The sequence below is a fragment of the Zootoca vivipara genome, chromosome 7 (genome assembly GCF_965207765.1).
Source record: "Zootoca vivipara chromosome 7, rZooViv2.hap1.1, whole genome shotgun sequence".
NCBI lineage: Eukaryota > Metazoa > Chordata > Lepidosauria > Squamata > Lacertidae > Zootoca > Zootoca vivipara.
In genome coordinates this window covers 54233390-54248008 of record NC_142590.1, presented here as the reverse complement: position 1 = coordinate 54248008, position 14619 = coordinate 54233390, and the positions used below count along the sequence as shown (strand labels likewise).

At 42.8% G+C, this 14619-nt stretch overlaps 1 protein-coding gene across 23 annotated transcripts in view; it reads left to right on the top strand.

Annotated features, from left to right (window-relative positions):
• PLEKHA6 (pleckstrin homology domain containing A6) overlaps positions 1-14619 on the top strand; it is a 189631-nt gene that overhangs the window by 105558 nt on the left and 69454 nt on the right. The window contains exon 1 of one of the 23 annotated variants that reach the window (XM_088673375.1): positions 7788-9683. The exons of 21 other annotated variants lie outside the window; for them this stretch is intronic. In XM_088673375.1, coding sequence (XP_088529501.1) covers positions 9652-9683 — 32 coding nt within the window. In that variant the 5' untranslated portion in view covers positions 7788-9651. Of the gene's footprint in view, positions 1-7787; positions 9684-14619 lie in introns of those variants that run through there. One more of the 23 variants, XM_088673374.1, reaches the window with a different exon arrangement.

Here is a 14619-nt window from a genome sequence, read left to right as displayed (position 1 = left end):
TCCCCATTTTATCCTCACGGCAACCCTGTGAGGTGGGTTGGGCTGAGAGACAGTGCCTGGCCCAAGCTCACTCAGGGAGCTTCATGGCTGAGTAGGGATTCGAACCCTGGTCTCCCAACACTCTAAAGTGGCCTCAAATAAGTATCTGTATCTGTATCTATCTGACTGTGATGGGCCAAGGGAGAGAGCATCTATAGAACCCATCAGTGATCCCTGCCTCTCCAGGAACACATACATCTATTGTCTCTTTGACTGCAGGAATCACGGAACCATACCCACACAGGATGCCCTTATTTATGATGGGTTGCATAAGGCTGATATTTATGGGCACAGAAATTATATTTATGCAGACTCTAGGTGATGTTTATGAAGAGCTATGGATAGATCACTGGAGTGTCTAGCCTTGGAGTCAGACTCTGCGGTTTACCTGAGTACAATTGAGCCAAGATGAAGATGAGATTCCATGAAACGGAGCAATTTAAATCACCACCTATAAATCCCAACTTTGGAAGGTGATGGCATATGCCTCCCTACATAGCAAGTGGTAGATATTTCATCCCACTCATGCAGATTTTTCCAGTGGAAGGAAGGGCATGGAAATATCAGACTAGTGATATTTTTAATGAAAGGCCTATGATTCCCCCCCCCTTTAGTAATTAATGGGAAGGCTGGAAAAGAATCAGAAGTTGCAAATGGCAGAGTTTACTGAAGGGTGTGTGTGTGTGTGTTTATGTGGAGAATCCCATCTGTGGATTTCAGCCAGTTCTAAAACAGCACTATCAGCTTGGGGTCAGGTGTACATGCCGATGGGTTTGTTTTTAGCACTGCTTGTTGCATCAGCCAATGTGCAGGAACCATGTGTTCCCAACCATGGACTGTACTGAAGATAAGGACACTGTGGCTAATAACCTTAACTTCTGGGCCCCCGTGGGTGTCAAATGGGCAGCACACTGTGCCTGTTTTGAGAACAGATTGGAACAGGAAGCCACTTGCAGCAACGTAGTGATAGCCCATCGTGCTGCCATAATGGTTGCAACAACTGTGGACTTTAGCACTTTGGATATTAACAATGGCCTTTTGGGGAGGCAGGTCTATTTTTCTCCAGGAGGAAAAAGGAGCCCATCTATGCTAGTGTGTGGGGATGACAGGATGGGTTATGCTGCAAGGAGTTGCATAGGTCGAATAGCCTAATTTGTGAGGGCTGGTGAGAGGAGCTGTCCCTTCCATCCCCCTGATACTCTCTGTATAAGAAAGAGGCAGCTGCGGAGGTAATAAATTTTGTGTGAAGGTGACCTTCTTTTACTTGTCAGCCCTATTTCCTTAGGCTGAAACTTATTCTGTGCTCAGGCAGAGCCAAAAAAAAAAAAATCACCTCCACCTTCCTTTCAAAGAAATGCCGCGTTTCAGAAATGCCCAATGAAACACCTGGGTTGCCCCTTATATTTCAGCATTCCAACTACACTGAACAATGGACTCCAGATCTCTTTGTCTGTAGGACCCATGAGGGGCATTCCCACATTCAATGAGGTTTTAATATGTGCACATTAATAGTAGAGCTGCACACTTGGATAGTGGGACCCAGGTGGTGCCGTGGGTTAAACCACAGAGTCTAGGGCTTGCTGATCAGAAAGTCGGCGGTTCGAATCCCTGCAACAGGGTGAGCTCCCCTTGCTCGGTCCCAACTCGTGCCCACCTAGCAGTTTGAAAGCACATCAAAGTGCAAGTAGATAAATAGGGACCGCTCCGGCAGGAAGGTAAACGGTGTTTCCGTGCGCTGCTCTGGTTTGCCAGAAGCAGCTTTGTCATGCTGGCCACATGACCCGGAAGCTGTCTGAGGACAAACGCTGGCTCCCTCGGCCTATAGAGCGAGATGAGCGCCGCAACACCAGAGTCGGACACAACTGGACCTGATGGTCAGGGGCCCCTTTACCTTTTACACTTGGATAGTAAGTCACATGCTTGTGTACCTGTCTCCACAGTAGCTGAGCTGCACAAATGAACAAGTGTGCACTCTTTTACACAAACACTTTTTTAAAATAATTAAAAATAACTTTATTAGCATAACAATTTACATGAAATATACATAAAAAATAACACCCACACATACTTACATATAAATAAACAAAATATTAAAGAAAAAACAATAACAAATAATAACAAAATCATCACCAATATAATGGAATAATGATAACCAAATGTGATAAATAAACCAAAACAAAAATCAGAAAGAAATAACAATACATAAACCTACACCTTAAACTTAAATACATAAAAAAACATAATAAATCATATTTGTCTTCATACTTAAATTAAACACAGAACACATATAAATTTCTCATTCATACAAAAAAAAACCACACAAGACAAAAAATACTGAAAAAAATTAATGACATTTCTACATTCATCCTCTCCCCCCCCCCCCTAAAAAGATGACTTCCAGCCAACCCTTTGCTCTGGTCTGTCTTCAATCTTGTATCTTTGTACATACTTTCTCCTCTATTTTCCATTTATTCACTTCTATGCCTTTTATACATGCGCTAGAAGCTTGGTTTTTTCAATTTGATTTTTTTTTTGATATTGTTTAAACATACTCCAACTTTTCTCTAACTTTCCTTCTTTTATACCTTTAGCCCTCCCCGCTCTAATCGTTAAATTTTGGTAGCTTATCAATTTTTCGACCCAGTCCTCCCTTTTTGGCACTATTTCGTTCTTCTAATTTCTTGCAATGAGCATTCTTCCAGCTGCTGTCACGTGCATTATTAGTGTTCTATCTTTTACCTTTATTTCCTCATTTAATAGCCCTAATAATAATGTCTCCGGTTCCTTTTTGAAAGAATATTTTAAAATTTTCTTCAATTCATTGTACGTGTGTAGAGGCAGCTTGTCCCTGTGTTCAATGTCATGTGTGAAAAATACTATTGTGATACCTTCGCTCAAAATTTATTACCGCTGCAATTACCTTCTTTTTGCAAATATAGAATGTGTGTGTGAGAACGAGGGAGGGAGGGAGGGAGGGAGGGAAGGAAGGAAGGAAGGAAGGAAGGAAGGAAGGAAGGAAAGAAGGAAAAGAAAGAAAAGAAAGAAAAGAAAGAAAGATTGATGCCACCTGCCCTCTTTAGCCTTCATAAACAATATGGTAATAGGCTAAGCCAGGTATCTTCAACCTTTTGGAGACCCAGGACCCAAAAATGCATTCAGGGACCCATTTCTTAACCTTTCACCATTTATATTTGCATGGTGGTAGTGTTCCCGTTGCGACCCAGCTTGAATTAGGGCATGACCCACTAGTGGGTCCCAACCCATCATCTGAAGACCAGTGGGCCATGTGGGGCTGCAGCACTCAGTGAAATTTACCTGCCTGTGAATCCCCTTGTTGTGTGACACACCCTGTGACACCATCTTCAGATGTTTCCTGCCCGACCTTGCAAAGGTGCCTGCGGGGAATAGCTCAATGACATGGTGGTTGCCAGTAAAACTCCCAAGCCAGTGTGCCATGGGCTGACTCTGAAAGGGGTGTTTGTGTGTGAGCCCTTTGTGTTTTCATTGTGCAATGTGTCCCCATCACAAGGATGGGGATATAGTTATCATTAAGAAGTGAATTAAGAAAGAATACTCTGGACATGTTCAGAAGTATTTTTTTTTGTAACTACTTCACATTCATAAACTACGCTTCGATAACCACTCCAGAAACTAAACCCTGGTAAGTCATAAAGTGGTTAAAATCAGCTGGTGCCATAGCCTGGAGATATTCACAAGGGTAGTGAAAAAATGCTTCATACTTGTTTCTCTGTTAGCTGTATGTTATAATATTGATTTGTTTAAATTAATTTTAAATGATTTTTTTTCTGTCAAAGAAGAGAGTGTGTATGCAAAATTCCACACTTTCTCCTTTAAATTCCAAACTACAAAGCCTTTGCAGATGCGAGCTAGGAAATGTTACTTTTGGAAAGCTTGCAGCCAATAACAGGGTCAATATAAGGACCTTTCCTTATTGGCTTGTAGACTAGAACTAATCAGGCTTATTGGAAGGTCTTTCCTCCAGATGATCTTTTTTGTTTGTTGTTCAATAAATGCACAGTTGTTACTTATTAGCTGTAGGGACCCTTTCTCAACGTGGTGCCCTCCATATATATTGGATTGCAAATCACATCATCACCAACTATTAGCCCTGCTGGCTGGGGATGATGGAGGTTGGAGTATGTCAACATCTAAAGGGCTACAGGTTCTCTGTCCCTGCTGCAGGGAATGCAGATTTGTTCTCTCAAAGCAGGGTGTCTAACACTTCTCCTAGGATGTACAAAAAAGTGACTGTATTCATATGTAGTAATAAACTATGTTTGTTATTATATGAGTGAGCCTTAGGCTCATACATCCCCCTTGCTAGCAAAGTCATATATAGAATGCAGGTGGAACCTAGAGAGAAAAGTCACTTTACTGAGGAAATTGAACAGAACAGTGTATAATTTGAGAAGAAGTAAACAGACAGGTTTTGTCTTTCTTAGTTCTGGCCGTGTACATAGCAAGGAGACATTCAACCAAACATACAGAGGAAAACTTCCTCAGAACTGCACAGCCAATTAGACCACATGGTACCCTTGGTGAGGATCATACCACTGTGCTTGGTTGCTAAGCAATACCTCCACTTGCCCCTCTGCTTGGCTAGCTGACTTTAACATTAACAAAATTAACCCTTAAATTACAAACTGAATGATCCCAGTTTTTTCACCTTGCCCCAATTCTCCTCTGCGAGGTGACTGGAAAGTTTCACTTACGTTGTCGATTAACTGCAGTTTAATGTTATGCCCAAACCCTAAACTGTGGTTAATCTAAGGTTACCAGATTTTTTTCAATTAATCTGGGGACACTTTTCAACTTCCTTCTAAATAGATGGATTTTGTCAGGGGACTGATTTGTAAATTTGGGGACTGTCCCCGGGAAACGGGGACGTCTGGTAACCTTAGGTTAATCTCAGCTATGGTTTATTATAATGTCTGCTTCTGAAACCAATGTTTGAAATCAATTTATATCAGTAAGCCATAGTTAAAGACTAGCCACAGTTTATGCAGGTTCAGACATAACAGTAAATGCAGTTAGCTGCAAAGAGAACTGAAAGTTTCCCATTCCCCACACTGAGGGTATAGGGTGGTATATAAATTCAACAATAACAACAACAACAACAACAACAACAACATCTCCTCCTTGCAGCTGCACTGGGAGAGGAAACGAAGGGGGAGAACACAGGAGCCTGAGGCTTGTTCATGTAATAATAGACCACAATGTACCATTTCCTGTGAATTCAGCCTGCACTGTGATGTTGGGAAAAATACAGTTCTTCCCCCAGCTAAGTCATGCAGTGCACTTCCAAGTGGCATGTGATATTTGGTACCGTAAGCCTGCCAGTGTCAGTGACGAGTGATGCTGCTCACTAATAGATATTTCTGACCTTTAAAGATAAGTTACCTATTTTGAAGCTGAGTACAGTCCACCCACAGTGTACCACTACTGTAGGAACATTTGCCAATCTCCCTCTCGCTCAAAAAACAGGAAAACTAGCAAGGCAATCTTTCCACCCCCCCCTTTGCTGCAATATCTTGCATTTCATGAAACTCTTGATTAAAACAACTGGTTTTTTGTTGCCTGTTTAGGTCTTTGAGTGTTGTGCTGTTAGTAAATTGTGGGCCAGGAATCTTTTTCAGCCTATGGGCCACATACTCTTCCATGCAACCTTCTAGGGGCCGCATGCCAGGGTGGCAAAAGTGGGGAGAGTGACAAATGTGACTTTTACCTTTGTACAGTAGGCTAGCTGTATACCCCCCCCTTTCTGTCTTGTATTAAAAAATCAATCAGTAAAAATGCTTTTTTTTTAGATCAATTCATTTTTTAAACTATGTACAGGAGAACTGTGTTTATAGCAGTGTAGATTTTAAATTACAGTCGGAAAGCTTTTAGTGATAATTTTATTTGTAAACTGCTTTGAGGTTTTCCTACAATCAAGCGGTATATAAATTTTATGAAATAATAAAATAAAATAAATAAAAGCACAGCACAGAAAAAAGTGTGTGTTTTGGGCTCTGCGATCTTGTGTGGGTGGAAAGACACACAACCCAATTTTGGGATTCAACATGCTGGAGAGTATGAATCTATTCCCCTTCATTCTGTTGAGAGAGGATAATGTGCCACTAAGGCTTCTTTAGGAAGAATGCCAATATATACTACCAAGCTTTTTTTTTTTTAAAAAAAGATAAAATATATGCATTTTTAATTATTATTATTTTGGTGGAGATTCATTTTTACATATCTGAAATAGCTCTGAGATTTACTGCCTTCATCAATTTCAATTTCAAATATCATTGAATGGCTTGAGGGAGAATCCTCATGCCCACTTTGCCTTCCTTAAGTCTGACTGGTTCGATTGTTATGAGGGCAGAGTGAGACCAATCAATTTTCTTCTTGATATTGGTTTAATCCAGTGATTTCATGGTGGCTCATTTCGGTTAATTACTACTAGGCAACCTGCTTCTGAGAAAACATGTTTATGATTGGGAGGTTTATACAATTTGAGGGCTTTATATTTACTTATTGTCTTGCATTTACATTCCACCCTCCTTTTGGCATTGAACCCAAGGCAGTGTGCATCTGGTTCCCAGGAGGTCTCCCATCCAGGCACTGACCAGACCCAGGCCTGCTTAGCTTCAGCAAGGTGCTGGCCCTAAATGCCTTCAGTCCACACCCTGGGACCATAGCTGCCAAGTTATCCCTTTTTTAAAGGGATTTTCCCTTATGCTGAATAGGCTTCCTCACAAGAAAAGGGAAAACTTGGCAGCTATGCCTGGGACCCTGCAGCTGATTTCTAGGTTTTATCTTTTGTATAGTATGACAGATGTCTCGTGTCTGATGGGGATCAGTCAATCCTGGGAGACGTATATAGTCTGCTTTGGCTGGGGTTGCACTCTTCCTCAAGATACGGGTTAGTAGTTTGGGGAAGCTCCTTGACCTGACACTGTTTTAGGAAGGCCAGGAAGGTGGTAGCAATGACTAGGGGTGCCTTTCACCTGCTTAAGTTGGTAAGTCAACTGTGCCCTTACCATGTGCATTCATGTCAGCTTCCCAGAAGATGGCCAACTGTTGATTGCCAGGAGGAAGAGGAGACAGGCTGCGGGAAATCAGTGTGGTGCAAACGCACAGGCAGGAACACTGGCTTACATTTCCAGTTTACACCACTGCCTTGCAACAGTGACACACCTTCCAGGAGCTAGTGTAGTTGTCCCACCCCACATTCTGGTCCAGAAAATAAACAGGTAACCATAGGAAACAATACAAAATTTGAGTCATATGCTTCTATCCTTCCATTCCCAATCAACACCCTAGTAGCAAAAGGGTTGGATGTAAAATTGGGGTTAAATGCCTCTGAACCTCATTTAAGATGCTGGTTCTTACCTTTGTAGGTCTAAATGTTTGGAATCTGAGCACCTTAAGCTCTGCCTTCTCCTATGTGTGTCTTCCATGCATAATCAGAAACCTTGTTCTGTGTTCACCCTTGTGCAGAAGAGAACCAGGCAGGGCTTTTCCAGAAGCAGCGCAAGTGTTATAAAATGTTCCCCCAAGGGACGCCTTCTTGGCCCCATCACTTGCTAGCCTTCCATCTCCAGGTTTTAAGACAGCTGTTTCACTTTTTTGTTGGTCTCTCTCTCTCTCTCTCTCTCTCTCTCTCTCTCTCTCTCTCTCTCTCTCTCTCTCTCTCTCTCTCTCTCATATTTGTGCACTCCTGTTGCTGTTGGTTGGATTCTGCTTGCTTGATGCTGTTCGCAGGTTGATTTTATTGCTACTGTTTTGTTCGTTGTTTGTGTTTTGATATTTCTTGCCTGTTGGCTGCTTTGATTTTGAAAGAAAAATGAGATACACCATCAACATCAAGATCATTGCAGAGGTTACTCTCAAGACATAATGTAACTAAAGGTGTCATCTGAAGAACAGGATCTAGTATATTGCAGGAATTCTTAGCTTTGAGTTAGTAGAATGTGAGTGGCCTGGCAAACCTAGACTTTCTACCCAGCCAGGCATAGAAAGCATATTATTTGTTGCATAGTTGTTCAGAAATCTCACTAAGTGCAGTGGTTTTTTTGTCACAAATAAATGTGCATAGGCTTGTAGCCTGACAGTCAGGGCCTGCACATCTAGGATGATAATGCCTGGATAGCAGGCAGTCTAGAATATGCTTCCTCTGTCAGCAGTCAACTGTAAAAGACATTTTCCATTTTGAAGATTTGTTAATATAACCTTCCTATTGTAAAACTTTTCTGGTTGGAAGTGCAAATGCTTGCTGCTCTCTGCCCATGGGTCTTTGTTATTTATGATATGTGCTTTGATCCTGAGATGGTCCTGCTGTTTATTCTTTTAGACATTTTTATTCTGTGGGTTATTAGTGGCTTGGAGGACCGTTATGGGTCAAAAAGCAGTGCAGAGTTTTCATATAACAAATAAGGGAAGGGAAGGGCATTAGTAGTTAGATTATGGGTCCAGGAGGAAGACTGACAAAGTGTACAAATAATGCAATTACTGAACTTTTCAGATTCATGCAGCATTAAATTGCCTTAGCCTAATCAAAACCAATATGGCCTAATAAGCCAGCATGGAGAGCAATTTAAGGGCATTAGGACCACTTGACATTAAAGGAGCATTAGTGAGGCAAGACAGGATCAAGGAGGAAATCTCGGTGGCAAACCTGAACAAAGCCAGCAGCAAAAAATATTTTCTGTGCGTCTGTTAAATGAGCTGTTTCATATGGTGTTTCTTTTGTGTTTCTTTCTTGATTTTTAAGAAGGTGTTGCAGCTCACACCGAGTCTTAGATAAAGGGCGGGATGGAAATGGCATGTTTCAGAACCAAATATCCATTTGATAGTCGCAATCTATTTATGGGCATCATCGTTGTAGCGTACTTAAGAGAGGAGATCAGTCAGACAGAGTTTCTAAAACTATAGAGCTCTGCTCCCTATTAGTCCCTAAGATTCTTTTGCTAAGGGAAATGCCAGCATTTTATGCTCTTCACCTTCAGCCTTTACAAAAAAGCCCTTCTTCCTAAAACACTCTGATCAGGTTAAAGCACAAGCTGTCTCTTGCTGCACCTGCTGTGTGTGTGTGTGTGTTTGGACACATGCCGGTGTCCGTATACCCTTCACCTTTCTCTCCTTGGGGGAACTGAGCTTGAAATCGCTCACTCTCTCCACCCCCACCCCCCCTGCACTCCTTTGCAATGCCTGCTGGCTGCTGCTATTGCTGCATGTGAGGCTGAGAGCATTGTTTGAATGATGAGGCTGGACTAGGTTAGATAGACCCTGGTGCCTGAGAGAGGGAGAGGCAGCAGATCTCTCCCTCTCCCTCCCTCTCCCTCTCTCTCTTGCCTGCCCAGAAATCAGAACAGAAAGACCGAAAGCAGCTGCTGCCTTCCCTGAACTCAAGGAGAGTAAAGAAGTTTAAAGATGGGGGAGGCATACTGGACCACCACATCCCTATCCTTGCCGGCACAGGACTTTCCATTATGGCACATTTCCTAAGGGCATAGGGGAACCGGCTGTGCTCTGGGAAGACTTACCTTTCACCCACCTTCCAGGGACATGGTTGCAGGCAGGGATCGCAGCTGAGACTTTGCCACCATGCTCAAGTTCCGAGCGGACCGTCGGGTCAGGTAGGATTTTCCAGGTGATGCTGCAAGAGGCAGCGGGGTCGCGGCCTTGTCATTCTTGCTCTGGGGGCTCATGTGTTTCAAAGGATGGCTCATTGGGAACTTCATTTTGGTCAGTGACTGCTGCATTGCAGTGCTGGGGTAGCAGATGCTTAACTCAGGAGTTTGTGGAATAGGACCAGGAGAGGCAGCTGCTGGGGAGGGAATATTTAAGGCGGTTCTGGGGAAGTTAGCTCGGTGGTGTTAGTGCTGAACCCTGAAAGCTGGAACTGGGGGGGGGGTGGAGAAGGAGGTGGTTGGATGAGTGCCAGCAGGAGGTGCAGAAGCCACACACAACTACAAAGGATTCTGAAGGGAGGAGGAGGGAGCCCGAGAATAAAAGGCAAACCTGCTTCTGGCTGAACTGATTAAAGAACCCTTCTGAATAAAGGCTGGAAGCAAAACAGTGCAATGGCTCTAAAAAGTCTCACAGGCTATACCTGTCCATGAATAACACTCTGGGTGGTTTCGGCTGCTCCAGGAAAGTTAGTTTTCACAAGGCTTTGTAATGTGTGCTCAAATTGAGTCTCTTTGCTACCGTGTTCCAGTTTAGAAATGAAACAGTACTTGAAGGTAGAGTGCCAGGTAAATTTACACCATAGCTAAGAAATATTATAATGCATGCAATAGCCCTCATAAATAGCAGTAGTAGTAATAATATAGTACAGTACCTTCAAGATACCTGGCTTCTTTACAAGTGAATAAAAAGACAGGCCCCTGCCCCAAGGACCATACACTTTAAAGTTTTAATAATGGGGAAAGTCACAAGGGAGAAGCAGGATGGTAAAAGCAAGGGGAACAAATAATGGATGTGGGCGAACACTATTGTAGGTACTTTGTTGTTAATTGGGAATGGTGATGGGTTCAAGCAAGAGTTTCTGATCTGACATTGTTGCAGAACACAGTGCTAACAGGTACAAACACTAGTTCTCCCTCTGAATTTGGTACTGGGTATGGACTGATGTTGTCCAAGTCAAAACTTTATGCCTCTCTTCCCATATGAAACACCCCCATCATGCTGGCTTGTTTCTGTAGTTAGGAAGCGAGACTCTGCCTCTTGTATGTCTCATTGCCATCCTTACATGGTCACTAGCTATGCTGTAACTCATTTTTCAAGTGTACTAGCATAAACATAACTGTTTCATTTCCCCCCACCCCATTATTATTTTTTTAAAAAATCTGTTTTGGGGACTTTTGTTCCTTTATTTTCTCAATTTAAATGCAACATTATTTATTTGGGGTATGAACTAATAAAAATGTCTTAATTGAATTGGTGGGAACAAAACATGAAATGGAATTATGTATTGGCTATTTTTTTATTTTAAAAAAACTTTGCTGATGTGATTTCATGCTTTCTACTGAAACTCTGTGTACTTTGGGAACTTGGGTTTAGTGACAAGGCTTATTTATCCTACTCAAAACACAGTTGCAATATATTCTTGGCTTGCATGTTGACATTGTGCAAGGCGATGAACCATTTGGATAACGTAGCCTAGACCCATCTCTACTAGGCAAAGGAACTGGGGGGGGGGGTCATATATCTGTAGAAATAGACAAAGCAGAAACCTTTAATTTAGATGCTGGGCTGGGAAATGGAAGACCTCAAAATAGACCATCACAGTAGCTTTGGAGAAAGTTGCTTCATGTGCTTTGGGCCTCAATTCCTGAAAGTAAAATGGAGATGTGGGCATCCTGACAACTATGATGGAAATTTATCTTGAATTAACAGGTGGTGGATAGCATATTCTTGTGGCATACCAGAGGTAAAACCAGCCACATATTAGAACCCTCAGAAGTCCAGGAAGCAGAATATGCAATTGAGTTACTTCCTCCTCCTCATCGTACCCAGTGTCAGTGTTACTCTGCCCCCCAACTGGAGTGCACTGTTCAACAATGCTTAATGTGCCCATCTCAGAGGATGCAGCCCAGGGCAATTGCTCTGCCCTCCCTCCCAAAAAGGCATTTTTTAAAATTAGAAATGATGCATAGATGAGAAACCAACTTTTGCAAATCTCAATGTTTATTGCAATTGGCACCGCTATGAAATTATTGAAAGATGAAATTCTCTTCCCTTACCTGTTTGCTACATGCAAAGCTGAAAACATCCACCACACACCTACCTGCCAGTTTTGAAATAGGTCACACAAATCTTCTAGCAGAATCTGCAAAAGAGCCTCAGATCTCCACAATTTCACCTTTCTGAGCTCTTGAACCCCATCTGTGACTGCTCTCCACACTTCCTGGAAGGGTAAGCTCACAAGTATCTTTCACCTCACCCCTTCCTAGGATTTTCATATTGTCCTGTGCCTTGCAATTGAACTTATCTTACTGCATTTTGACATGGTAAATTTACCCTTGGAAGATTTTGCCATGCTATTTCTGTGTCATGAATACTTCATTTGAAGGTGCCCTCATTTGGGGACATCTGATATTTGCCATCAGGGTCACTTAAGCTTCCAAGGATAAGCTTCAGCTGATGAGGTCAGCAACACGGTCTCTCTTGGGGTTTGCATTCTAGGTGCACTACAAAATTACAAGAGCATTATCTGTCTTGATCCTTCATTATGTTTCATACCACCACAAATAAATGCCAAGATAATCCCAAATCATAGACAATTAGTGCAATATTGGATTAGGCTAATGGTTCATCAGGCTATTACTTTAATAGTGGAAGAGCACCTTAAATATTACTGAGTTGTGCATGGCAGTGCATTTGTGCAGGGGCACTGCTTCCGATTTCGGGAAGGGGTGAGGGCAAGTTCAGATATATGTGCTCTCCTGAAGTATGCCTCCTGTTTGAGGATAAATCCCACAGAGGTGAAATAAGCCTGGGGAGAGTATTTATGTGCAATAAATAAATGAATAGGCAAGATCATGGATCAGCAGGCAGGAGGCAGCAGTAATCGTAGTGAACTCACAGTGCAAGAGAGAATGGGAAGAAAGTCGTCAGGACCCTGGACAGAAGCCAGTGGAGCTGGAGTCAGCAGGCAGGTAGTGTTGTTCCAGCACTGGTCAGGAGCCAATTTAAGGCTGAAATAATGCTGCAAGGAGGTGTATAATCCACCATAATCAACTAGTCAAAATTGTAGCTCTTTGGTTCTTAAGTGTTCGCTTCGGTAATGAAGAACTGCATTGGCCACAAAATGTCAGGAGACTAGGGAGCTTCTGGGAGGGAGATAATCCCAAGGTGGCGAGCAGAGAAAACATGGCCTCTGGCAGTTCATCTGTGGGATATTTCTCAACAGCTGTTTTTTCTGAGATGGTTGATCACTTTGCATTGTTTTAGACCAGCACATTAAATTTTCTATCAATTTACAAGCCTTGCTGTCTGCATGCGGATGCTGAGGCATGCATACCAATAGGCAGAGGAGAGGGAGACCAAGAAAGGGCAGAAGAGAGTGCCTTTAAAGAGTTGAGATCCACTACCCCAAAATGCCAGTGGAAGTAAGGGGAGGAGGGAACTGTTTTGAGGGGTGAGTAGGGAGGAAACAGGTTTGTTATTCTGGTGATGGAGAAGATGTGCCTTGGAAGAAGATGTGGAGGGGAGAGTGCTCTTCTCTTCTGCTTGGGTCCTGCTTGTGGGTTTCTCCACAGGCATCTGGTTGGCCACTATGAGAACAGGATGCTGGGCTAGATTGGCTGTTGGCCTGACCCAGCAGGCTCTTATTATGTTCTCAGGGTGGGTGATTGGGAGGCAGAGGGCTGTGGAGAAAAATTAGGTGAGAACGGGAGGAGACAGATGGCAGAAGTTGAAGTGGGAATGGGAGGCAGGCACTGAAATTGGGGTAAGCAGAAGGGGGCATGAAAAAGGCTGTCTTCTTTTTAAATCTACCTCCTGCCTCATCTCTCAATTCCATGTTGGTCTCCTCTTGTTTCTTTTATTAGGTAGTTCCTGTATCAGGCTCTGAGTAAGGAATGGCCTCCTATGCACTTTTCCTTACAACTCCTGCTGTTTTGTTATGTAATGCTATTCATGGTCTCATTTCGTACTCTAGAGATAGTATCATTCAGCTCAGAGCAAGGTGAGCCAGTTACAGCTTGTTACCCAGCACCTGCGTTTAATCTGCTCCAGGAAATTTCTGTGGTCTTAGTCCAAAGCTCCTTGAAGCCAGCAGGATCGCCTTGATTGCCATGGTCTCTGCCCTCCCCCACTTCGGCTTATGGATGCTTCACCCTCAAAGCATCTTTCTCCTGTGAGCTAACTGGTCTTGTGCCTGTCTGCTATAATGAACCTGAGTCTGAGTTCTGCAGCTGGGTTGTGAAAATAAGTTAAGGGGCAGGGAGCTCAAATGGTATGTTGTTTGCTTGGGGTGGGGTGGGGTTGGAATTGATAATGCTTAAAGACTAGCCCTGCTCTGCTTCGCTGCTTGCATGCACCCCCATGTTCAGTTTTTGTTTTTAAAAAACAACAACAACACAGTTATTAGATAAATACCACCAGCCTTCAGCATTCCTTTAGCACACAGAAGTTAACCCCTTTCATAAGTTGCAAGTGGTTCAGAAGCTTTGCTGAGATTGGCAGTACCTACTCTGTTTTATGTTGATCTTGGGTTTTATAACCCTACCCACAACTGGCTTTGGGGAAAGGGTGGAGGGTGCTGTGGTTGAACTTGCCACTCCATAAGCATTTCCTAGAAAGGATGTTATCAAATTAAGAAAAACAATTCAGTGAAAGTAAATTCAGGTTTAGCAGGAATGGCAAGTTTGGCTTTAAAATGTGAAAATCATTTCCTGATTTTAAGGACTAGACTTCTGTAGTTGGAATATATTGTAAAGCCTTCATAACACCACGAGGAAGGATTTGTTTTAGAAACTAGTGATGAAGTGCCGCCATGAAGGTGATTGGGAGGGGCAGCTGCTGGCCAAGCAATATTCAGCCTGCCAAGTTGTTCATCCTGGG